This window comes from Engystomops pustulosus, chromosome 11 (assembly GCF_040894005.1).
Source record: "Engystomops pustulosus chromosome 11, aEngPut4.maternal, whole genome shotgun sequence".
Taxonomy (NCBI): domain Eukaryota; kingdom Metazoa; phylum Chordata; class Amphibia; order Anura; family Leptodactylidae; genus Engystomops; species Engystomops pustulosus.
In genome coordinates this window covers 7,033,814-7,059,256 of record NC_092421.1, presented here as the reverse complement: position 1 = coordinate 7,059,256, position 25,443 = coordinate 7,033,814, and the positions used below count along the sequence as shown (strand labels likewise).

The following is a 25,443-nucleotide window of genomic DNA, read 5'->3' as shown; positions in this document are numbered from 1 at the left end:
TGAAGAGGGAGGACGAGCCTGCAGCATAGTGGAATCATTGGAAGGGAAGGTGAGGTAAGTATGAAGTTTATTATTTTCTGGCCATTTTCTACATGGGCTGGCGGCTGTATACTACTGGGGGGGGCAGGCTACATACTACGGGGGGCTGGCAGGCTACATACTACGGGGGGCTGGCAGGCTACATATTATGGGGGTCTGGCAGGCTACATACTATGGGCAGCTTGCAGGCTACATACTACGGAGGGCTGGCAGGCTACATACTACGGAGGGCTGGCAGGCTACATACTACGGAGGGCTGGCAGGCTACATATACGGGGGGCTGGCAGGCTACATTCTATGGGTGGCTGGCAGGCTATACACTACAGGGGGCTGGTAGGCTATATACTACAGGGGGCTGGTAGGCTATATACTTCCAAAAACATTGTTGGAAGGGCCCCGACCAGTTTGTGCCCTGGGGCCCCCACCACCCTTAATCCAGCCCTGTCCGGCGCACGATCTTGCACGGACAATGCACTTACATGCACCGGGAAGAAGAAGGTGAACTCCGGGACCTGAGCGGAGAAGCGACACATGCAGGATATCGGGCGCAGGATCTTACTGACTCCCCGCACAGCGCATTATACACGGACAATGCACTTACATGCACCAGGAAGAAGAAGGTGAACTCCAGGGACCTGAGCGGGGGAAGCGACACATGCAGGATATCGGGCGCAGGATCTTAGTGACTCCCTGCACAGCGCATTATACATGGACAATGCACTTACATGCACCAGGAAGAAGAAGGTGAACTCCGGGGACCTGAGCGGGGAAGCGACACATGCAGGATATCGGGTGCACGATCTTAGTGACTCCCCGCACAGCGCATTATACACGGACAATGCACTTACATGCACCAGGAAGAAGAAGGTGAACTCCAGGGACCTGAGCGGGGGAAGTGACACATGCAGGATATCGGGCGCAGGATCTTAGTGACTCCCTGCACAGCGCATTATACATGGACAATGCACTTACATGCACCAGGAAGAAGAAGGTGAACTCCGGGGACCTGATCGGGGAAGTGACACATGCAGGATATCGGGTGCACGATCTTAGTGACTCCCCGCACAGCGCATTATACACGGACAATGCACTTACATGCACCAGGAAGAAGAAGGTGAACTCCAGGGACCTGAGCGGGGGAAGCGACACATGCAGGATATCGGGCGCACGATCTTAGTGACTCCCTGCACAGCGCATTATACATGGACAATGCACTTACATACACCAGGAAGAAGAAGGTGAACTCCGGGGACCTGATCGGGGAAGTGACACATGCAGGATATCGGGCGCAGGATCTTAGTGACTCCCCGCACAGCGCATTATACACGGACAATGCACTTACACACACCAGGAAGAAGAAGATGAACTCCTGGGACCTGAGCGGGGAAGTGACACATGCAGGATATCGGGTGCAGGATCTTAGTGACTTCCCGCACAGCGCATTATACACGGACAATGCACTTACATGCACCAGGAAGAAGAAGGTGAACTCCAGGGACCTGAGCGGGGGAAGCGACACATGCAGGATATCGGGCGCAGGATCTTAGTGACTTCCCGCACAGCGCATTATACACGGACAATGCACTTACATGCACCAGGAAGAAGAAGGTGAACTCCGGGGACCTGAGCGGGGAAGCAACACATGCAGGATATCGGGTGCACGATCTTAGTGACTCCCCGCACAGCGCATTATACACGGACAATGCACTTACATGCACCAGGAAGAAGAAGGTGAACTCCAGGGACCTGAGCGGGGGAAGCGACACATGCAGGATATCGGGCGCAGGATCTTAGTGACTCCCTGCACAGCGCATTATACATGGACAATGCACTTACATACACCAGGAAGAAGAAGGTGAACTCCGGGGACCTGATCGGGGAAGTGACACATGCAGGATATCGGGCGCAGGATCTTAGTGACTCCCCACACAGCGCATTATACACGGACAATGCACTTACACACACCAGGAAGAAGAAGGTGAACTCCTGGGACCTGAGCGGGGAAGTGACACATGCAGGATATCGGGTGCAGGATCTTAGTGACTCCCCGCACAGCACATTATACACAGACAATGCACTTACATGCACCAGGAAGAAGAAGGTGAACTCCGGGGACCTGAGCGGGGGAAGCGACACATGCAGGATATCGGGGGCAGGATCTTAGTGACTTCCCGCACAGCGCATTATACACGGATAATGCACTTACATGCACCAGGAAGAAGAAGGTGAACTCCGGGGACCTGAGCGGGGAAGTGACACATGCAGGATATTCGAGGCACGATATACGTGACACGGACAATGCACTTTCTGTGACCTCCTCCTGACGGGTAAGTAAATGTGCTCCTGTGTTGACAAAAATTTTATAATAATTTTAAAAATGTTCCTACTGTTGGCCACTAGAGGGTATTTTGGTTGTGCACTGCACACAGCCTATACTAGAGCAGGGGCGCCAGTTTTATTGCTATATTTTGCAGGTTTTCACTAGCTGAACAGCAGATATTTAGTTATTTCAGTTTTAGTGATATTATGATGATTTACTCATGTGAACATATGACTATAAGGTACCCCTGAACTCTACACATGTTCATCTATTATATTTAGGGGATGTGAAGGTAAATATTTTCTCTTTTGAGCACATTTTTTTGCCAAAAAATGTTTCAGTTTGAACCAAAATTGCATGATGGCGGCTATGTCTATAAAATCTTTAATGCAATTTTGAAAATGGGGCCGTCACGGGTGCTCCCGCAATCTCTGTCCCGGATCACGGTTCTCTCCGTGTGCCCCCGAGGCCCGGCTCCTCCCTTGGCTCCAGCACCGACCTCTGCTGATCCCCTTGCTGGATGCGCGCGTCCCCGTCTCCTAGGGTGGGCACGCGCCGGTTCGCTAAGTTTTAAAGGGCCAGCGCTAATTGTCGCTGGCCTGATATAAATTCCTGCCACTTCCTGTGACCCTTGCCGGATCTTCAAGCCTTCCCCTAAAGAGAAAGCTCCCCATTGATTCGTATGATTCCTGCGTTCCTGTGTGCCAGTCCGCTCCTGTGATTCCTGCATTCCTGTGATTCCTGCGTTCCTGTGTGCCAGTCCGCTCCTGTGATTCCTGCGTTCCTGTGATTCCTGCGTTCCTGTGTGCCAGTCCGCTCCTGTGATTCCTGCGTTCCTGTGTGCCAGTCCGCTCCTGTGATTCCTGCGTTCCTGTGATTCCTGCGTTCCTATGTGCCAGTCCGTTCCTGTGTTCCTGATCCCAGCCCTGACAGTAAGATCCGGCCATGGACCCCGCCAAGGAGCCATTTCAGATACTGGCTGAACTATCTGGTGTTGTCGCCCGGCAGTCGCAGCAGATTGCTGTCCGGGGAGAACTTTTAGGCCAAGTCGCTTCCACAGCTCAGCACAGCCTCGGCATCAGGCCCCTGTGACTACTCCTGCGGCATTTCCAGCAACTACCCCTGCAATTTCTCCTGTCAATTCTTGAGTAGGCACGGTACGCTTGCAAGAAGTTAGTGTAACCCCATGCTTTGCCACGTATGATTCTCACCATGTACTGGCCAGGCCATGTGTTTTAAGCAGGTGCAGGAATATCCATCTATCAAGATGCATCATGTCTATATTGAAATGAAACAGCAAGTAATAGTTTGCTACACTATTCTAGCTTTCAGCAGTGCCATCGGAGGGATGGGATCCCAATTTGGCAATTTCTACATTTAAAGAGAAACTGGAGCACCGTGCAAGAATTTTGCTATCATTCAAAGGATCTAACACTGAGATTTTGTGATTCCACTTACCCAAAGAAAGTTATTTCTAAAGCTTTTATAAGAGCAAATCAGACGGAGAGATCAACTTCGTTTTGCTGGAAATTGAGAACTTCTGATGGCAAACCCAGTCTGGTCACCTCATTACAATCAGTGGGGTGACATTTACAAATTGCTGCACAAAAACTGGGGTATCTTGAGAAGTGACCCTAGACTGGAGATACATATTCACTGTAAACCAAGGATGATAGCAAGCTAAGAATCTTCTAGTCAGAAGTCACTTTCAGCGCCCCACACGACCTTTGGATCATGGTTTGAGGCTCATGGGGACGTATCCTTGCGGTGCCTGCACGGTCTGTACATTCATTTTGACAGGTGAGAACTTCCACAATTCAGTGAACAAGTGAAAATTTTTCTCTTCGTTGAAATATGAACTGTCAGACCCAGAATGTGATTTATGGTCTGGTTTGCTTGTGTCCTTAAGTATATGTAGGTCAGACTACACAGGGATTACGTAAGACTGATGCCCTAACGCAATATTCTCAAAGGCTTTGGCACTCAGATTTTTGAGAGGCAAACAAGGGATGCCACTAGGAGAATGATTAACCTCATTTATGTGGCACGAAAATCTGGAACACCTGCAGTAATAGGTTGCAAATTTCAGTGCCTAGCCAGGGTAGCAGGGCAGATTTCAGCAAAAGTTTTACTAAATCTGGAAGTCCGAGGAATGCTTCACTGTCGCTGGCCGCAGATCTCCAGAATCCTCATGTTGGAGTTTAAGGACCACATCTCTGGGCGAACCTTCTGGTCTGGGTCTCCCCAGAGGGTCCACTTGAGGCAGAAGGGAAGCAAAGATATTGGTAGCTGTTTCCTTGAAAGCTGTGATGGTTTCTGGTGGGCCTCTGATTCTAATGTTCCCTATCCGGTACCTATTTTCCAGGTCCTCACATTTACGTTTGAGGGCCTATTTGTGTTTCAGGTGATCCTCAAGCTGTCCCAGATCTCCCCGAAGGGCATGTATCATCCATACATAAGTTTGAGGGCCTATATGTGGTTCAGGTGATCTTCTGGCTGTCCCAGATCTCCCTCAAGGGCATGTATCGTCCATACATCACTCCAAGTCGTCGGTTCTCGTAGCAATATCTTGGAGTTGCTTCGTAAAAGTCTTGACAGCTGACAACTTGCGGAGCATTTCCTCAATGGACCTTAGTAAATCTTCAGTCGTCATTTGAGTGGGTGGAGACAGCGGAGGAGTGCAGTTAAACCATAGAGGTGGGGAGGGAGCCATAGGTGGTCTACTCACTGCTTAAAGCTGCTTGCTCATCCGCTCGGACATGCCCCTTAGAAGACCGTCTCCGTTTATCATGCTTAATTTTGACAGTAGATTCCCGTTAAATATTATGCTATCATATTTCGCTCTACTATGACAATAATATTCTAGTTTGCTCGAATGATTTATTCAAAAATTAATGTCTGTCCATAACCTTCCCTTTTGGTAAGTGCAATTTACAAGACGCGAATGCATTACATTGCAGTGGTCCAGCTCTTTTGTGAGACGATGGGGCAGATATACTTACCTGGTAGTGTCGCGATCCCGCAATGGGTTGTCCAATGAAGATTCGGGTCTGGCACGATTCACTAAGATCGCGAGTCCGAGTTCCTGCAGGTGTCGCTTCTGCACCGAGGTCCGCCGGAGTTCACCTGCTTCTTCCCGGTGCATGTGAGTGTTTGATCTTGCGATACATTTCCTTTTTTAAATTCTGCGGTTTGTCCGAATCCGTTGGGTTGTCCGACGGCCACGCCCCCGGTTTCTGTCGCATGCAAGCTGGTGCCGATGCGCCACAATCCGATCACGTGCGCCAAAAACCCGGGGCAATTCAGGGCCAAAGAGAAATATTCGGGAAACCCGACGAAAGTGCCGCGTTCGGACCCTCAGTAAATGGGTCCCATTGTCAGAGTTAGTCAAACAGTCATAAGAATTAGAACGGAAAGTATAGTATAAAATGATATTACTATTCATTATACAGCAAAATAGCTTCATTTTCTAAATCTTTTGTTTCAGTAATTATCCATCAATGTCTATTCCTGCCTGCAAAGTATTCGGAAAACGCTCTGTTCCCATCCTGCTGCTCCAATGATTGTCCTGGATGGATGGTTATCTGTGTGTTTCGAGATCCTTGACTAAGCAAAGTTCTGCTGTTGTGACTGCTGTCCAGGAATCTTCGCTCCACTTCCCTAAATGCTGAATCGGATTGAGAATTTATGTTTTGTAATCCCTCCATGTTTTTATGTTATGGTCTTCATTTCTTTTCTGTATTCTTGACTTCCTGTCTTTTTAATGGCGGGCGGCCAATAGCTCTGAGTCATAAGAATTCCCAGGAACTGTCGGCAGAGTATATCTGTATATATCTGGTACTGGTAGAAATACTCTTCTGTATTTTGGAATGGAGGACAGTACAGTACTAGGTCAGAGACGAATAACCGGAAGTATGTGGTCAAAGCAAAATAAATGAGAAATCCCGGAATTGAATATTCCGAACACTCTGGTAAGTAGATCCTTATCTATAAAGTAGTCATTATTGATGAAAACAATCTAAAATATGTCTGTTGACTTGACTTCCTTGGGTCAAGTTTTAGGAATTAAGAGTTCTCCTTACAGAGCCAATTAATATACTGGTTTGGCTTTAATCCCACATCATGTCATTAGGCTTCTTGAAAGTCATGCTTGATGTTTTCTTGTCCCTTCCTGGAAAACGTATTTGCATATTTCCTACAGTTAAATGGAGATAATCGAAGCAAAAAACTCTTCTAGGTTGTCGTTATGAAAAGTTGCACTATGTTAACCCCTTAGTGACCAAGCTTATTTGCGCCTTGATGACCAAGGCCTATTTTACAAAACTTGCATGTGTCAATTTATCCAGTAATAACTTTAGAAGGCTTTAACTTATCCAGGGGGCTTTGAGATTGTTTTTTCGTGACATATTGTACATCAAGTTAATGGGAAATTTTGGTTGATATATTTACCATTCAGGTGAATTTGGCAAAATTTTTAAAAAAATTATCTATTTTCAAAATGTTTCAAACTGATACTCAAATTAGTTATTAAGTAACATTTATCTCAGCTTTTGTGTTTGCATTATTTTCTAAGTGTCCTTTTGTTTTATTACGATGCCGGACAGATCACAAAGCGAACAGCATTTTTCATGAAAATTTTACAATCAATTATTTTAACCCCTTCCCGATGCGCACTGTAATAGTACAGCGTGCATCGGGTGCGGGTGCATTGAGAGGGCTCACGGACTTTCGATAGGCGGTAAATCTTTGCTGCATATTGCAGCAAACACATACTGCTAACACTCGCGATCGGTGCCGCCATCTTGGTGAAATCATCAGGGAGCGCCGATCAGTCACCATCACCGCCCAGGGTCTTCCAAAGACAATGCCAGAGATATTTAGACGCCTGGATACAAACTGAAAGATACTTGTCAGGATCAGTGGATCCTCTGGACCACCGCGGGAGATGGAACTAGCCGACACCTGGGACCGGAGCCCAAGCGGCACCTGGTCTTCACCAGAGCCCGCCGCAAAGCGGGTTGGACTTGCTGCAGCAGGATACAACTAGGTCGTTCCACAGGTGCGACCAGCCCGCGGAACAGGCTTTGTTCTGAGCACTTATTGTTCTTTTTAGAATTATATGAACTTCTGACTAATTCAGACTTAATTGTTTTACCTCTTCGGAAACTGACTAGTGGCCTCCATTGGCTTCTGTAGGGAGGTCTTTATCAGTTTCTATTAGGTGCCAATTATCTCTTAATGCTTTTTTAACAGAATCGGCCACAGGAGAAAAATCGAAAGTAAAGGAGAACTTCTCTTGTCCCTACCTATTTTTATTATTTTTAAAGGGAACCTGTCACCAGGAGAGCCATTTTTAGCACTCCCCCAGTCCCCACAGAGCATAGTACATACACTGCCAAAGTGTTTTTGTATAAAAAATTGGTTTTACAGAAAAAAAGATGTTATATTGTACCTTTCATTAGCATCTGCTGTGTGACTAGGGAGTTGCCTATTGGGAGTGGCTGGAAAGGAGCAGTCCCCCCTCCCCCCCACCTTTGGGAAACAGCTACTCCATGTGACCTTTTCAAATATATCACTTGGCTTAGCAACGCCCCTTGCTCCTCTACAGCCAATCCTGAGTGAAGGGAGATTCATATATTTGAAAAGGTCACATAGAGTAGCTGTTTCCCAAAGGTGGGGGGGGGACTGCTCCTTTCCAGCTCCTCCCAAAAGGCAACTGCCCAGTCACACAGCAGATGCTAATGAAAGGTACAATATAACAGATCTATTTTTCTGTAAAACCTATTTGTTATACAAAAACACTTTGGCAGTGTATGTGCTATGCTCTGTGGGGGCTCGGGAGTGCTAAAAATGGCTCTCCTGGTGACAGGTTCCCTTTAAGGAGATCCTTCTGACTTTTGGTTTTTACTTTATCTTATGCTTTGACTATTTTTCAGGATAACCTCTTCTCATTAATCTCTCTTTTAATTCTCCAGCTTGTTTCTCCCTCTCTCTGGTATAATTGATACGTTATACCCTTAGGAATTGCCCGTATGGAATTGCTCTTTTTACATGTTTAGGATGATAGCTATTGAAATGGAGGAGGGCGTTTGTGGAAGTGCAAATCCTGTTATCCTGTATTTCAACCAGTACATCTAAGAATTCAGGACTATTCTCATTTGCATACGTATGGACTGTGGGACCTTTGGATCACTTTTTATTAATTATTTTATAAGTTGCAAAATGGCAAAAAAGTAACTATTTGAGCACCTGCGCTGTGCAGGGAGTCACTAAGATCGTGCACCCGATATCCTGCATGTGTCGCTTCCCCGCTCAGGTCCCCGGAGTTCACCTTCTTCTTCCTGGTGCATGTAAGTGCATTGTCCGTGTATAATGCGCTGTGCAGGGAGTCACTAAGATCCTGCACTCGATATCCTGCATGTGTCGCTTCCCCGCTCAGGTCCCCGGAGTTCACCTTCTTCTTCCTGGTGCATGTAAGTGCATTGTCCGTGTATAATGTGCTGTGCGGGGAGTCACTAAGATCCTGCCCCCGATATCCTGCACGTGTCGCTTCCCCCGCTCAGGTCCCCGGAGTTCACCTTCTTCTTCCTGGTGCATGTAAGTGCATTGTCCGTGTATAATGCGCTGTGCAGGGAGTCACTAAGATTGTGCGCCTGATATCCTGCATGTGTCACTTCCCCGCTCAGGTCCCCGGAGTTCACCTTCTTCTTCCTGGTGCATGTAAGTGCATTGTCCGTGTATAATGTGCTGTGCGGGGAGTCACTAAGATCGTGCACCCGATATCCTGCATGTGTCGCTTCCCCGCTCAGGCCCCCGGAGTTCACCTTCTTCTTCCTGGTGCATGTAAGTGCATTGTCCGTGTATAATGTGCTGTGCGGGGAGTCACTAAGATCATGCCCCCGATATCCTGCATGTGTCGCTTCCCCGCTCAGGTCCCCGGAGTTCACCTTCTTCTTCCTGGTGCATGTAAGTGCATTGTCCGTGTATAATGTGCTGTGCGGGGAGTCACTAAGATCGTGCACCCGATATCCTGCATGTGTCGCTTCCCCGCTCAGGTCCCCGGAGTTCACCTTCTTCTTCCTGGTGCATGTAAGTGCATTGTCCGTGTATAATGCGCTGTGCAGGGAGTCACTAAGATCCTGCACTCGATATCCTGCATGTGTCGCTTCCCCGCTCAGGTCCCCGGAGTTCACCTTCTTCTTCCTGGTGCATGTAAGTGCATTGTCCGTGTATAATGTGCTGTGCGGGGAGTCACTAAGATCCTGCCCCCGATATCCTGCATGTGTCGCTTCCCCCGCTCAGGTCCCCGGAGTTCACCTTCTTCTTCCTGGTGCATGTAAGTGCATTGTCCGTGTATAATGCGCTGTGCAGGGAGTCACTAAGATTGTGCGCCTGATATCCTGCATGTGTCACTTCCCCGCTCAGGTCCCCGGAGTTCACCTTCTTCTTCCTGGTGCATGTAAGTGCATTGTCCGTGTATAATGTGCTGTGCGGGGAGTCACTAAGATCGTGCACCCGATATCCTGCATGTGTCGCTTCCCCGCTCAGGCCCCCGGAGTTCACCTTCTTCTTCCTGGTGCATGTAAGTGCATTGTCCGTGTATAATGTGCTGTGCGGGGAGTCACTAAGATCATGCCCCCGATATCCTGCATGTGTCGCTTCCCCGCTCAGGCCCCCGGAGTTCACCTTCTTCTTCCTGGTGCATGTAAGTGCATTGTCCGTGTATAATGCGCTGTGCGGGGAGTCACCAAGATCCTGCACCCGATATCCTGCATGTGTCGCTTCCCCGCTTAGGTCCCCGGAGTTCACCTTCTTCTTCCTGGTGCATGTAAGTGCATTGTCCGTGTATAATGCGCTGTGCAGGGAGTCACTAATATCCTGCACCCGATATCCTGCATGTGTCGCTTCCCCGCTCAGGTCCCCGGAGTTCACCTTCTTCTTCCTGGTGCATGTAAGTGCATTGTCCGTGTATAATGCGCTGTGCGGGGAGTCACTAAGATTGTGCACCCGATATCCTGCATGTGTCGCTTCCCCGCTCAGGTCCCCGGAGTTCACCTTCTTCTTCCTGGTGCATGTAAGTGCATTGTCTGTGTATAATGCGCTGTGCAGGGAGTCACTAATATCCTGCACCCGATATCCTGCATGTGTCGCTTCCCCGCTCAGGTCCCCGGAGTTCACCTTCTTCTTCCTGGTGCATGTAAGTGCATTGTCCGTGTATAATGCGCTGTGCGGGGAGTCACTAAGATCGTGCACCCGATATCCTGCATGTGTCACTTCCCCGCTCAGGTCCCTGGAGTTCCCCTTCTTCTTCCTGGTGCATGTAAGTGCATTGTCCGTGTATAATGCGCTGTGCAGGGAGTCACTAAGATTATGCACCCGATATCCTGCATGTGATGCTTCCCCGCTCAGGTCCCCGGAGTTCACCTTCTTCTTCCTGGTGCATGTAAGTGCATTGTCAGTGTATAATGCAATGTGCGGTGAGTCACTAAGATCGTGCACCCGATATCCTGCATGTGTCGCTTCCCCGCTCAGGTCCCCGGAGTTCACCTTCTTCTTCCTGGTGCATGTAAGTGCATTGTCCGTGTATAATGCGCTGTGCGGGAAGTCACTATGATCCTGCACCCGATATCCTGCATGTGTCGCTTCCCCGCTCAGGTCCCCGGAGTTCACCTTCTTCTTCCTGGTGCATGTAAGTGCATTGTCCGTGAATAATGCACTGTGCGAGGAGTCACTAAGATCGTGCACCCGATATCCTGCATGTGTCACTTCCCCGCTCAGGTCCCTGGAGTTCCCCTTCTTCTTCCTGGTGCATGTAAGTGCATTGTCCGTGTATAATGCGCTGTGCAGGGAGTCACTAAGATTATGCACCCGATATCCTGCATGTGATGCTTCCCCGCTCAGGTCCCCGGAGTTCACCTTCTTCTTCCTGGTGCATGTAAGTGCATTGTCAGTGTATAATGCAATGTGCGGTGAGTCACTAAGATCGTGCACCCGATATCCTGCATGTGTCGCTTCCCCGCTCAGGTCCCCGGAGTTCACCTTCTTCTTCCTGGTGCATGTAAGTGCATTGTCCGTGTATAATGCGCTGTGCGGGAAGTCACTATGATCCTGCACCCGATATCCTGCATGTGTCGCTTCCCCGCTCAGGTCCCCGGAGTTCACCTTCTTCTTCCTGGTGCATGTAAGTGCATTGTCCGTGAATAATGCACTGTGCGGGGAGTCACCAAGATTGTGCACCCGATATCCTGCATGTGTCGCTTCCCTGCTCAGGTCCCCGGAGTTCACCTTCTTCTTCCTGGTGCATGTAAGTGCATTGTCCGTGTATAATGCGCTGTGCGGGGAGTCACTAAGATCATGCGCCCGATATCCTGCATGTGTCACTTCCCCGCTCAGGTCCCCGGAGTTCACCTTCTTCTTCCTGGTGCATGTAAGTGCATTGTCCGTGTATAATGCGATGTGCGGTGAGTCACTAAGATCCTGCACCCGATATCCTGCATGTGTCGCTTCCCCGCTCAGGTCCCCGGAGTTCACCTTCTTCTTCCTGGTGCATGTAAGTGCATTGTCCGTGTATAATGTGCTGTGCGAGGAGTCACTAAGATCCTGCACCCGATATCCTGCATGTGTCACTTCCCCGCTCAGGTCCCCGGAGTTCACCTTCTTCTTCCTGGTGCATGTAAGTGCATTGTCCGTGTATAATGCGCTGTGTGTGGGGAGTCACTAAGATTGTGCACCCGATATCCTGTATGTGATGCTTCCCCGCTCAGGTCCCCGGAGTTCACCTTCTTCTTCCTTCTTCTTTCTGGTGCATGTAAGTGCATTGTTGTGCGACACAATTTAAATGTTAAATCCCGCACTCAGTCTGAATCCGTCAGATCGTCCAATGGCCCGCCTCCCCGATTTCTGTCACATGAAAGCCGGCGCCGATGCTCCAAAATCGCATGCAACACAATCCCCTTCTAAACCCCTGTCCCAGCCATGTGAAACCTGAAAAGTCAGAAAACCCAATGGAAATGCGGCCGCGGGACCCTTAGTAAATAAACCCCCTCAAGAGGGGCATGCAGGCAAAATGTTATTTGTCATGATAATAGACGTTTTATGAATTTGACGTTGATCCAACAAGTTATTCTCACATTCTGTCTTAGTTGGGAGTTTTTTTCCCAGCTAATTGGTAACAGGCTTGTTGGTTTTGTTTGTGTTCCACTGGATCAACACTGTTGGATTATATATATATATATATTGGACTGGATAAACCAATGTCTTTTTTAATCCCACCAACTACAATTATGACACTTAGTAGCATGGCTTCCCTATGTAAGCATCTGATATCATACAGTGTCCAGTGTCCCTCTGACCCTGACTATATGACTAAAATGACAATACACGACACTTTCCAATATTAAACTAATAACAGGTTTAAGAACCACACAGCCCTTCGAAATTCTACCAGTGAGTGCAACATTTATTGGCAGGTGATTCCTGCAGCTGATGTGTCCGGCAGCTCCATGTGTGAGAGGATGCAGCGTTTCGGAGCTATTCCCTACTAGTCTGATTCCCTCCTTACGAACCTGGAAATAAATGCTTGGAGTTCACAAAAATGTTCTTGATCTTTAGACAATGCAATATATATTTCTACAATATTTTGAAGAGAGTCTGACAACAGGTTGGAGTCTTAAAAACCTCTATTTGTGTAGTGTAAGGGATGAGCTTTTATACCCCTGTTCTCCCTGCTGGGGTATAAAATGTGCACATTTTAATGAATGAGGTGAAAAATCCCCATATACTGTAGTATGGCAATAAATGGTGGGATCAATCAGACGACCTAGGGTTAAAGTACCCTAGGGGGTCTGAAAAACAGTGAAAATAAAAATCAAAAAAAGGTAAAAAAACCAAAACATAAAAATTCAAGTCACCCCCTTTCCCTAGAACTTATATAAATGTAAATAAACTGTAAAATTCATAAGCACATTAGGTATCGCCGCGTCCGAAAATGCATCTGATCGATCCTATCCTATACTGCCCTGCTACAGTATGGCAGTGTAAGGGGATTTTCCTCCTCATTCATTACAATGGGGGCCATTTACTAAGGGCCCGATTCACGGTTTCCCGCCGTGTTACCCGAATATTTCTGATTTGCGCCTATTTTCCCTGAATTGCCCTGGGATTTTGGCGCTCGCGATCGGATTGTGGCGCATCGACGCCGGCATGCGCGCGACAGAAATCGGGGGACGTGACCGAACGAAAAACCTGACGGATTCGGAAAAACTGCCGCATTTAAAAAAAAAAAGTGATGCGGTAATCACGCTTACCTTCACCAGGAATAGGCCGGTAAACTTCAGGGCATTCCGGCGGGCCTCGGGGAACTTCAGTGCAGCAGCGCCACCTGGTGGACGTCGGAGGAACTACCTTAGTGAATCCCGTCCGGACCCGAATCCACGGCAGAGAACGCCGCCCTCTCCATGCTCTGCCACCCGACGCGTGCCATAATGCTACGTTGTGAGGGGTTAATGCATGTTGCAAGGTACATGTACGAATATCTGTGATCCCACCATTATGAAGCATACATGACACCTCCACTGAGTTTCTGCGCCAAAACTTACGGACCTTTTAATGAGCCAACTTGTTGACTTAAAGGGGTTATCCGAAAGTAGCAAAAAACTGTACTCACCTCCACCATCGCTCCTGATCTCGCCCCACAGTCCGTGTCATCCCTGACCCTGTCTATTTACAGGGGCACAAATTCTGCACTCCAGGAATTGAGTACACAAAGCCCGTCCCAGCCCGTGCCCAATTTATTGCTACTCTTGGATGACCCCTTTAATATATTGCTTGGAGGTTCACTTTGGAACAGATGGATGGACTTCTCTTTGTATTCTTCATAGCCCTCACATGATGCAGTTTAGAAACTTTCTTGGCAGAGAGAGCGCGATCGAAGAGCTGAAGAGTGATGCTGTTTTTCTTTTCCTTGAGTAATCTACGTCATAGCCGCTACGTCAAACCCGTGACCTTTCCCAATCTAATAAGACACTTAGGAAATGTGAGAATAGGCTGCAATTTGTAGTATACAAGAAGAAATAGATGAGACCACCGAGTGCAAACCAGTAACAATGCAAGAAAATGTATTATTGAAAGGGTTGCCCAAGGGTATAAAAAACCCTTGGGTGGTCGGGATGGGGCTGGTTTAAAAAAAATAAACATGTACTTACCTCCGCGGTCCCTCCCAGCGGTGTCCAGTGCTACAATCTCTCCAGTCCGTGCTTCATGTAAACAAACAGGGGCACAGAAGCCGCGCTGCGTTTCACTTCCGGACGACCGAGGTGGCCACGCCCACCCGTCCCTCATGACACAACATTTTCTTTTTTCACTCCACACCATCAAAAAATTTTTATTTTTTTTATTTTTCCATGTACAGAGCTGTGTGACGGCTTGTTTGCTGCATAACAAATTGCACTTTATAGTGACGGTGTTTAATATTCCATGTCATGTACTGGGAAGCGGGAAAGAAATTCCAAATGCAGTGAAATTGGTAAAAAAAAAATACATTTGCACCGTTTTCTTGTGGGCTTGGATTTTACGGCTTTCACTGTGCGGCTTTCACATGTTTACTTTATTCTTTGGGTTGGCACGATTACGGGGATAACAAAGTTTTATAATGTTTTTATACAAAAAAATTAAACCTCCTGCACAAAGAAAAAAAAAGCTTCATTTTGCCGTCTTCTGGTGCTAAAATAACTTTTTCATACCTTGGGGCAGATTTACTTACCCGGTCCGTTCGCGATCCAGCGGCGCGTTCTCTGCGCTGGATTCAGGTCCGGCCAGGATTTATGATGGTAGTTCCTCCGCCGTCCACCAGGTGGCGCTGCTGCGCTGAAGTCCGCTGGAATGCCTCAAAATACACCGGCCTATCCTGGATGAAGGTGAGTGAAATTTTCGCGAATTTTTTTTATAAAATGCAGCGTTTTTTCCGAATCCGTCGGGTTTTCGCTCGGCCACGCCCCCCGATTTCCGTTGTGTGCATTCCAGCGCCACAATCCGATCGCGTGCGCCAAATCCCGGGGCAATTCAGGTACAATCGGCGCAAATCGAAAATATTCGGGTAACACGGCGGGAAAACGCGAATCGGGCCCTTAGTAAATGACCCCCCTTGTGTCACTTTTTATAACTTTTGATGAAGTTTTCAATGCTACCATTTTGAGGACTGTACGGCCTTTAGATCTCCTTTTAGTGAATTTTATATATTTTTCAAAATGGCAAAAAAAAGTGGCAATTTCGACCTCGGCCGCTATTTTCCGTTACAGGGTTAAACGCCGGGAATAACCATTATTTTATTATGATAGTTTTCGGATGGTTTGGGACACGGTGATACCTAACATGTTTATTTAGATCAGTTCTAGGGAAAGGGGGTGATTGGAATTTTTTGGTTTTTTATTTGGCTAATACCAAAGGGCCGTAGATTGCACATTAATTTGTAGCAGGAACTGACTTGTATAACAAAAATGTATTTGCACTTTAATGTAATATATTCCCTTTATTGATACTATGATCCCTGCAATTAATTGATCACTTCTTATCTAAACCTTTGGTTCGCGCCCGATGTTTGCATAACAAACGTAGCCGTGAAATAGAACCCCCATGAAGTGCCGCTGGATGTCGCCTTTCTAAAGTTTCAGACAGACTACAAAGTATCTGACATGGAGAATGCTGAGAGCATGAGTTTGCTAACAATCAGCGTGATGTAGAGATAAGGAAGTTGTGGCTATCACAAGGAAGGGCCTGAGCAAGTTGCACAAAACGTTGCAGAAAATAACATCTTTCTTTCTATCTTTTTTTGCATGTAGTTACTTGGACGCTGCTCCGGGATCAGAGAAATGATCATGGGTACAAACAACTGCCTGAAACCACTGGCCTTCATCCCCTTGTTTCTGAGTGAGTAGATGTTATTTGGGCAACAAGTTTAGCATTTTTTATGAGAAAGCAGATGATGTATGGGACTGAAACTTTGCATGTTTTCTGCACACACAATGGGGCTTATTTACTAAGGTTCCGCGGCTGCACTTTTGTCGTTTTTTCTGACGTTTTTGGGATTTGCGCAGCTGTGACAGATATTTAACTGGGGATTGTGTCGCACACGATCAGATTTTGGTGCAGCTGCACTGGATTTCATGCAATCCGACTGATTAAGACTGAGCGCAGGATTTAACTTTCAAATTGTGTCGCAATCCAATACACTTACATGCACCGGGAAGAAGAAGGTGAACTCCGGGGACCTGAGCGGGGAAGCGACACATGCAGGATATCGGGTGCAGGATCTTAGTGACTCCCCGCACAGCGGATTATACACTGACAATGCACTTACATGCACCGGGAAGAAGAAGGTGAACTCCGGGGACCTGAGCGGGGAGCGACACATGCAGGATATCGGGCGCAGGATCTTAGTGACTCCCCGCACAGCGCATTATACACGGACAATGCACTTACATGCACCGGGAAAAAGAAGGTGAACTCCAGGGACCTGAGCGGGGAAGCGGCACATGCAGGATATCGGGCGCAGGATCTTAGTGACTCCCCGCACAGCGCATTATACACGGACAATGCACTTACATGCACCAGGAAGAAGAAGGTGAACTCCAGGGACCTGAGCGGGGAAGCGACACATGCAGGATATCGGGTGCAGGATCTTAGTGACTCCCCGCACAGCGCATTATACACGGACAATGCACTTACATGCACCAGGAAGAAGAAGGTGAACTCCAGGGACCTGAGCGGGGAAGCGACACATGCAGGATATCGGGTGCAGGATCTTAGTGACTCCCCGCACAGCTCATTATACACAGACAATGCACTTTCATGCACCAGGAAGAAGAAGGTGAACTCCGGGGACCTGAGCGGGGAAGCGGCACATGCAGGATATCGGGCGCACGATCTTAGTGACTCCCCGCACAGCGCATTATACATGGACAATGCACTTACATGCACCGGGAAAAAGAAGGTGAACTCCAGGGACCTGAGCGGGGAAGCGACACATGCAGGATATCGGGCGCAGGATCTTAGTGACTCCCGCACAGCGCATTATACACGGACAATGCACTTACATGCAGCAGGAAGAAGAAGGTGAACTCCAGGGACCTGAGCGGGGAAGCGGCACATGCAGGATATCGGGTGCAGGATCTTAGTGACTCCCCGCACAGCGCATTATACATGGACAATGCACTTACATGCACCGGGAAAAAGAAGGTGAACTCCAGGGACCTGAGCGGGGAAGCGACACATGCAGGATATCGGGCGCAGGATCTTAGTGACTCCCTGCACAGCGCATTATACACGGACAATGCACTTACATGCACCAGGAAGAAGAAGGTGAACTCCAGGGACCTGAGCGGGGAAGCGACACATGCAGGATATCGGGTGCAGGATCTTAGTGACTCCCCGCACAGCGCATTATACACAGACAATGCACTTTCATGCACCAGGAAGAAGAAGGTGAACTCCGGGGACCTGAGCGGGGAAGCGGCACATGCAGGATATCGGGCGCACGATCTTAGTGACTCCCCGCACAGCGCATTATACAAGACAATGCACTTACATGCACCAGGAAGAAGAAGGTGAACTCCAGGGACCTGAGCGGGGAAGCGACACATGCAGGATATCGGGTGCAGGATCTTAGTGACTCCCCGCACAGCGCATTATACACAGACAATGCACTTTCATGCACCAGGAAGAAGAAGGTGAACTCCGGGGACCTGAGCGGGGAAGCGGCACATGCAGGATATCGGGCGCACGATCTTAGTGACTCCCCGCACAGCGCATTATACAAGACAATGCACTTACATGCACCAGGAAGAAGAAGGTGAACTCCAGGGACCTGAGCGGGGAAGCGACACATGCAGGATATCGGGGGCAGGATCTTAGTGACTCCCCGCACAGTGCATTATACACGGACAATGCACTTACATGCACCAGGAAGAAGAAGGTGAACTCCGGGGACCTGAGCGGGGAAGCGACACATGCAGGATATCGGGCGCACGACCTTAGTGACTCCCCGCATAGCGCATTATACACAGACAATGCACTTACATGCACCAGGAAGAAGAAGGTGAACTCCAGGGACCTGAGCGGGGAAGTGACACATGCAGGATATCGGGGGCAGGATCTTAGTGACTCCCCGCACAGTGCACTATACACGGACAATGCACTTACATGCACCAGGAAGAAGAAGGTGAACTCCGGGGACCTGAGCGGGGAAGCGACACATGCAGGATATCGGGCGCACGACCTTAGTGACTCCCCGCATAGCGCATTATACACAGACAATGCACTTACATGCACCAGGAAGAAGAAGGTGAACTCCAGGGACCTGAGCGGGGAAGTGACACATGCAGGATATCGGGCGCACGACCTTAGTGACTCCCCGCACAGCGCATTATACACAGACAATGCACTTACATGCAGCAGGAAGAAGAAGGTGAACTCCAGGGACCTGAGCGGGGAAGCGACACATGCAGGATATCAGGTGCAGGATCTTAGTGACTCCCCGCACAGCGCATTATACACGGACAATGCACTTACATGCACCAGGAAGAAGAAGGTGAACTCCGGGGACCTGAGCGGGGAAGCGACACAAGCAGGATATCGGGCGCACGACCTTAGTGACTCCCCGCATAGCGCATTATACACAGACAATGCACTTACATGCACCAGGAAGAAGAAGGCGAACTCCGGGGACCTGAGCGTATTACACCTTGTGACCATGCTTCAAATTTCACCAACATATTACAGTAATAAAAAAACAAGAAAATGGATACAGGAAGGGACCAGTGCCTGGTGTTAGTATCCTACAATACAATAGAGATGCCGTCCGACCCTCGGGATTTGCTGTTTTAATTTACACAAACTGAGAAGTGAATTGCACAAAATCTGATAAATTCCTTCTATTGTTATGGTCTTTAGTCATTTGTCAAGTTACAAGAAAATAAAAAGAAACAAAGTGTAAACAACATTATGCATAATAATTATTTCCATTCTTTTATTTATGGAATGTGGAGGACAGAACGATATCAGTCTTAACATTCTTTCTGTGGGACTTTTCATCTTATATGACTTGTGTTGTTTTAGTATTGCTCATATTTTACTTGACTTTAGCCTGTATAAAATACAATTACACATGGTGAATGGGAATACATCACTAAACTAAATCAATAATAAGTTTTCTTGAAGATTTCATTCTATTAAAGTGATATGCAGCTTTTGCTTTATGCACATGGATACATGAATGGTTGATTACAGGACATACCATGGGCAGCACTGTGGCTGAGTGAGTAGCACTACAGGCTTGCAGCACGGTGGCTCAGTGGTTAGCACTATAGGCTTGCAGCACTGTGGCTGAGTGAGTAGCACTTCTGCCTTGCAGCGCTGGGGTCCTGGATTCAAGTCCCACCCTGGTCAACATCTGCAAAGAGTTTGTATGTTCTCTCCGTGTTTTCATGGGTTTCCTCCGGGTCCTCCGATTTCCTCCAACACTCCAAAACATACTGGTAGGTTGATTGTGAGCCCATTGGGAACAGGGACTAATTTGGCAAGTTCTGTGTAGCGCTGCGTAATCTGTAGGCGCTATATAAATAAAGAATTATTATTATTATATACAATATTTGGCAAGTGAGTTATAGCTACCATTAATGGCTAAAGATAACAACTTTGCATTATCTATGGCAGCTGTCTAGGATCTATTCCACATCCGGTGGTGGCCACAATAGGCAGAACAGGATGAAATACACTGATGGCACACAGAGGTTATTTAAGTGAGTTCCCTAGAAACCAAGTTCTACTGACCTGCAAAAAGTTGGCAATGATACCATTTTCGGGGGGGGGGGGGGGGGTGGATGAAGAATCCTCGTTTCGCAGAGATCACCAAAAATACTATGTAATTAATGTGATTAGAACATCGTAACGTACTGCAGGTCAGAACCATATAAAGTTATATCATTGTCCATGTTCTTTGTTTTCAGGCTTTGCTCACTGTAATGGAAAACCAGAGGAAGGATTTGGTAAGTTACGATTAGAAAGTTGCGAGCGAGTAATATAAATCTGCTGCCACATGAAATACTGAATTTCATAAACTATAAATTAAACTATAAATCAGGGTGCAACACGGAACTTCAGATTCTACATGTACAGATATTACCCCACTAAACTACTACACCCCTCATATTTAAATGAGCAGAGAAGAGTCACTTTTTGTCTGAGATAAGTCACTTTTAGAGGCTGGGAAGCCATATTTTGGGCTCTATAGTACCGCTGACCATGGTGCTGGTATCATACTAAATATAAGAATCTCCTTTTTCATAACTAGCCATGGCTACAGAACCAGTGATACAGGAAGTTAAAGAGATAATTGGTAATGCGAGCTGCAGTTAAAAATACCATTCTGTTCTTTTTTGCTATTTGCATATTACAGAACTACAATTCTGATGCAATTTGAAAGATGCGATTCTTACCTTTAATGTGATACCAAATCATGATTCTATAATATAGAGTCCAAGTCCAAGGTGAGCTTCAACTTCAGCCTGAGAGTTCAGAGGTGCAAAAACTGGGGTCAGGTTCCTTGTCAGGGTTTCATATAAATAGATATACTCGTGTATAACAAAAATGTGCTGAAAAAACTCACCTCGGCTTATACAATTAAAAAATAAAAAACGTAATACTTACCCTCCGGTGTATGGTGCATGTGTCCCGATCTTCGGCGCAGTTCCCGGCGGCTCCTCTTCTCTCTTCTCTAGCCCATGTGATCTTCACACTATGATGCCGCGGTGTCGCCTCTGATGACATTATGGACGCGACTCTGCCGGCTAGAGAAGAAAGAAGAGAGAAGATGAGCCGTCGGGAGCCTCGTGCGGAAGATCGGGACACTGGAGGGTGCGTATTAAGTTTTTTATTTATGTGCTTGGCAGGGAACTGGCTGTATACTACATAGGGGCCCGTTGTATACTATGTGGGGGCTGGCTGTATACTATGTGGGGGATGGCTGTATACTATGTGGATACTGGCTGTATACTACATGGGGGCTGACTGTATACTACAGGGGGCTGACTGTATACTACAGGGGGCTGGCTGTATACTACATGGGGGCTGGCTGTATACTACAGGGGGCTGACTGTATACTACAGGGGGCTGACTGTAGACTACAGGGGGCTGGCTGTATACTACAGGGGGCTGGCTGTATACTACATGGGGCTGGCTGGCTGTATACTACATGGGGGCTGGCTGTATACTACAGGGGGCTGACTGTATACTACAGGGGGACTGGCTGTATACTACTGGGGGCTGACTGTATACTACAGGGGGCTGGCTGTATACTACAGGGGGCTGGCTGTATACTACTGGGGGCTGACTGTATACTACAGGGGGCTGGCTGTATACTACAGGGGGCTGGCTGTATACTACTGGGGGCTGACTGTATACTACATGGGGGCTGGCTGTATACTACAGGGGGCTGACTGTATACTACAGGGGGCTGGCTGTATACTACTGGGGGCTGACTGTATACTACAGGGGTCTGGCTGTATACTACAGGGTGGCTGGCTGTATACTACAGGGTGCTGGCTGTATACTACATGGATGGCTAGCTGTATACTACACCCTCAGCTTATGCTCGAGTCAATAGGTTTTCCCGGTTTTTGGTGTTAAAATTAGGGGTCTCGGCTTATACTCAAGTATATACAGTATTTCTTCTGTCAGGGCACCTGCAGCAGCAGCGGCCTCCAGTGAATAACATGACCAGCAGCAGCCTCCACTTAGTATTAAGTACAGCAGCAGCCTTCTCTTAATGAAATGACCAGCAGCAGCCTCCACTCAGGGTGCGTTCACATGTTTTAAATGCATGTGTTTGAACGCAAGTGTTTTACATGTTACTATGCGTTTGACTGGTTTGAAAGTTGTTTTTCATCGTTGCTGGAAGTGTAAGCAGCTATGTTAACATTTTCACTCCTCTTACACTTCCAGCAATGAAAAAAAAAACCCTTTCAAACCATACACATGGGAACATGTTTAAAAACGCATCCTCAAAGCACCACATGTGAGGGCCCCCTGTGTGTTGTGAGTGGGGGACGATGGCGGCGCAATGATCATGATCGCAGAGGGTTTAGACCGGGCCTGGGGATGGATGGAGCTCCCCTCTCCTGCACTAAAAAGTACATGATGGGAGTGGATGATGGGAGTAATGGATAATTAGTGTGACCGTCATTTGAGATAATTTTTTATATTGTGTGTGTGGAGGGGGATGAACATTTTTCTAATATGCTTCATACACAAATTCTGCTTAGTTTTTTAAAAAAAAATCAAGCTGCTCAGTACCCAGGGACGCACCATCCATGAGGTGACTTGAGAAAGTTGCCTCAGGCGGCAGTGCTGCTGCTTGATGGAGGGGGTGAGATCTTGGGGCAGCGCTGCTTCCCCCCCTCCATAAAATACTGTCTGGCCCTGGACCAGGAACACCCAGTGAATTTACATGTTAAAAAAAACCACAATATCCTCACCTACGGCTTCATTAAATGGGGGACTCTGCAGGGGACATTACATTAAGGGGGGAACTTTGCAGTCGACATTACATTAAAGCGGGGTTCTGCAGCGGACATTTCATTAAAGGAAATCTCCGCTGTGGACATTTTATTAAACGGGACATTAGATAAATGAGTAGTGGCTGTATTTCCCTACCTGTCCCTACCATAGACATTCCAGCATGTGTATGTCGTGGAGGCTGAATGAGCTAACATCTAATCTCCCTGTGATTGGTTAAATATCTCTGAGATGGCTGGATTAACCCCTTTATTTTCAGTTTGTTCTTTGAATATAATACTCATAGCATACTGCAGCCAGGGAGAGAGCAGAAAGAGTTAACACAGAGAGTGAAAGACAGAGAGAGACCCCTCCCTCTTCAATCCTGTAAATAGATTTGCCATAGCAACAGAGAAGTAACACTGTAGCTCAGGGGCACATTGCAGTTGTTTCTTTACAAACTGAGAAGAATTTTTTATTACATATATTAGAAAAATGTTTACAACAGAAATCATCAGAAATGACTCTTTTAGCAGGTGACAGAACGGGTTTCACACTTCTATTTTCATTCCCCGCATGATTCCTGAGAATGAAGAACATTATAGATGTTACTGGTGCACGGCCACTGAGACTAACAACATTTACTGGCTACAGGATCGCCATTTTTAATGCCTTAAAGAGGACCTGTCACCCCCAAAAAGATCCCCAAAAATATGCACACCCATAATCCTCTCCCCAGCCCCTTTGTATAGATGCCAATTTTTTTAAATTTATGTTGGGGAAGTTGGTTGTAACCGATCCGACCTCTTACCAAATAAGAGGTCGGAACCTCGTATGCAGGGGTGCACCATCCATGAGGCGAGTTGAGTCTCTTGCCTCAGGCAGCAGGATCTACTGTAACATTGGGGGAGGAACAGAGGTGCAGTCACCTGCTATAAAGCAGGACCTGACACCTAAAAATAGTGTCTCTTCACAACTTATGTCAGCATGGGTGTGACACACTGTATGTGTATGTATATCCCCTAAAAAGTAACCTGATACTTCTGAATGTGGTGGAGGGGGGGGGGTACTATACCTCGCCTCAGGCAACAGAGAATTTAAACTCATCCCTGCTCGCATCATCTGTGCTTGAAGTCGTCTTTATTCATGAAGGGGCCGGCCGACACTCCCCCACCACGCCCCTGTCAGGGGGACAGCCCGTAGCATCGCACGTATTGCGTAATCGGCTGCTGGCTCTCCGTGGCTCCTTGTTCACAATAAGCACGGCGCGGCCGGTGCTGTGAACAAGGAGCCGCGGCCGCATCATGAAGAGCCGATTATGCAATATATGCGATGCTGCCGGCTTCTCCTACAGGTCCCCGCTGACAGGGGCGTGGCCGGGGAGTGTCGGCCGGCCCCTTCATAAATAAGGCCAACTCCAAGCACCGAGGATCCGAGGATCCAACCTCTTATTTGGTAAGAGGTCGGATCGGTTACAACTTACTTCCCCAACATAAAATTTTCAAAAATTGTCATTTATAGAAAGGGGCTAGAGAGAGGATTATGGGCTGGGGGTCTTTTTGGGGGTAACAGCTCCTCTTTGAAACTGAAAACTCTGTAAATTCCTGTTCCACGTGGTGCTAATCCGGCGCTTCCAATCCTCCCTGTGCATGGAGCGCATGTTGTGAGATATCATTATAAGATGTGTAATAGCAATACATACTGAAATCTCTTTGTATTATATTTGTCTTCCTGAGGCTACCGTAGCACGGTGGGCACACGGCGGCGCGGGGGGAGGAGGAGGGCGCCGCTCACCCCCGCCCCTCTCCATAGCGACATATGGGCTACGGCGCCGTAATACGGGGAAAGATCGGACATGTCCTATCTTTTCCCAGGCTGCGGAGCGGTACGGTGCCGCACGTGTGCTGCACTGTACCGCTCCCGTACCATGCTGTGAGCCCATATAAGTGTATGGGGGACGTATATCGGCCGTATATATGTCCCCCACACATGTGTGTGAATGCAGCCTAAGACGATTCTTTGTACGTGACTAAAACTTGTTTCATGTTTTTTTTTCAGATATTCAGTACGTGATCATTGGAGTCTGTTTAGGGGCCGTTTTTTCCGTTGCCTTTATTGCTATTAAACTGTACATGATAAAGAAGCACATGCTGGATAACAGCTATTCCGGTAAGATCATCCGATTATACATTGTTCGTACCAAATCCTAAAACCTGTAAACAGATTGTATTTATATTCCTTACCTTCACAGAGTCGGAATCTTTTGCGTTCCGGATAAGGTAAGAATATGTCCCCGTGTATCATTCCTAGAAGATGATGGTTCTCTGAATGTATCTTGTTGAGACACGTAAAGTAGAACAGAACCTTCTCTTTGCTTCCTAGTCTTCCCTTCTCATTCCTATTTAGAGAGCAGTGTGTTTGAAAAAGTACTAAATTCTTAGCCCCCTCCCACACTTGCGTTGCAGATCACGTCAGACTTTGATCAGGGGGCGATCGGGGTTTGGTTAGTGAAAAACGCACATTTTTCATCAGAGATCAAT

The 25,443-nt window shown here is 47.6% G+C and overlaps 1 protein-coding gene and 1 long non-coding RNA gene across 4 annotated transcripts in view; one reads left to right on the top strand and one right to left on the bottom strand.

Annotated features, from left to right (window-relative positions):
• The first annotated feature begins 5,989 nt into the window (after positions 1 to 5,989).
• Positions 5,990 to 25,443, top strand: part of TMEM273 (transmembrane protein 273) — a 27,492-nt gene continuing 8,038 nt past the window's right edge. The window contains exons 1-5 of one of the 2 annotated variants that reach the window (XM_072129390.1): positions 5,990 to 6,330; positions 16,195 to 16,282; positions 20,359 to 20,397; positions 24,962 to 25,072; positions 25,155 to 25,182. In XM_072129390.1, the coding sequence (XP_071985491.1) occupies positions 16,225 to 16,282; positions 20,359 to 20,397; positions 24,962 to 25,072; positions 25,155 to 25,182 (236 nt within the window). In that variant the 5' untranslated portion in view covers positions 5,990 to 6,330; positions 16,195 to 16,224. The remainder of the gene's footprint in view (positions 6,331 to 16,194; positions 16,283 to 20,358; positions 20,398 to 24,961; positions 25,073 to 25,154; positions 25,183 to 25,443) is intronic. The other variant, XM_072129391.1, reaches the window with a different exon arrangement.
• LOC140105434 (uncharacterized) overlaps positions 19,362 to 25,443 on the bottom strand; it is a 21,020-nt gene continuing 14,938 nt past the window's right edge. The window contains exons 4-8 of one of the 2 annotated variants that reach the window (XR_011850579.1): positions 25,147 to 25,301; positions 21,059 to 21,198; positions 20,848 to 20,916; positions 20,183 to 20,368; positions 19,362 to 19,963 (exon numbers count right to left, since the gene is read on the bottom strand). This is a non-coding gene — a long non-coding RNA (uncharacterized lncRNA). The remainder of the gene's footprint in view (positions 19,964 to 20,182; positions 20,369 to 20,847; positions 20,917 to 21,058; positions 21,199 to 25,146; positions 25,302 to 25,443) is intronic. The other variant, XR_011850578.1, reaches the window with a different exon arrangement.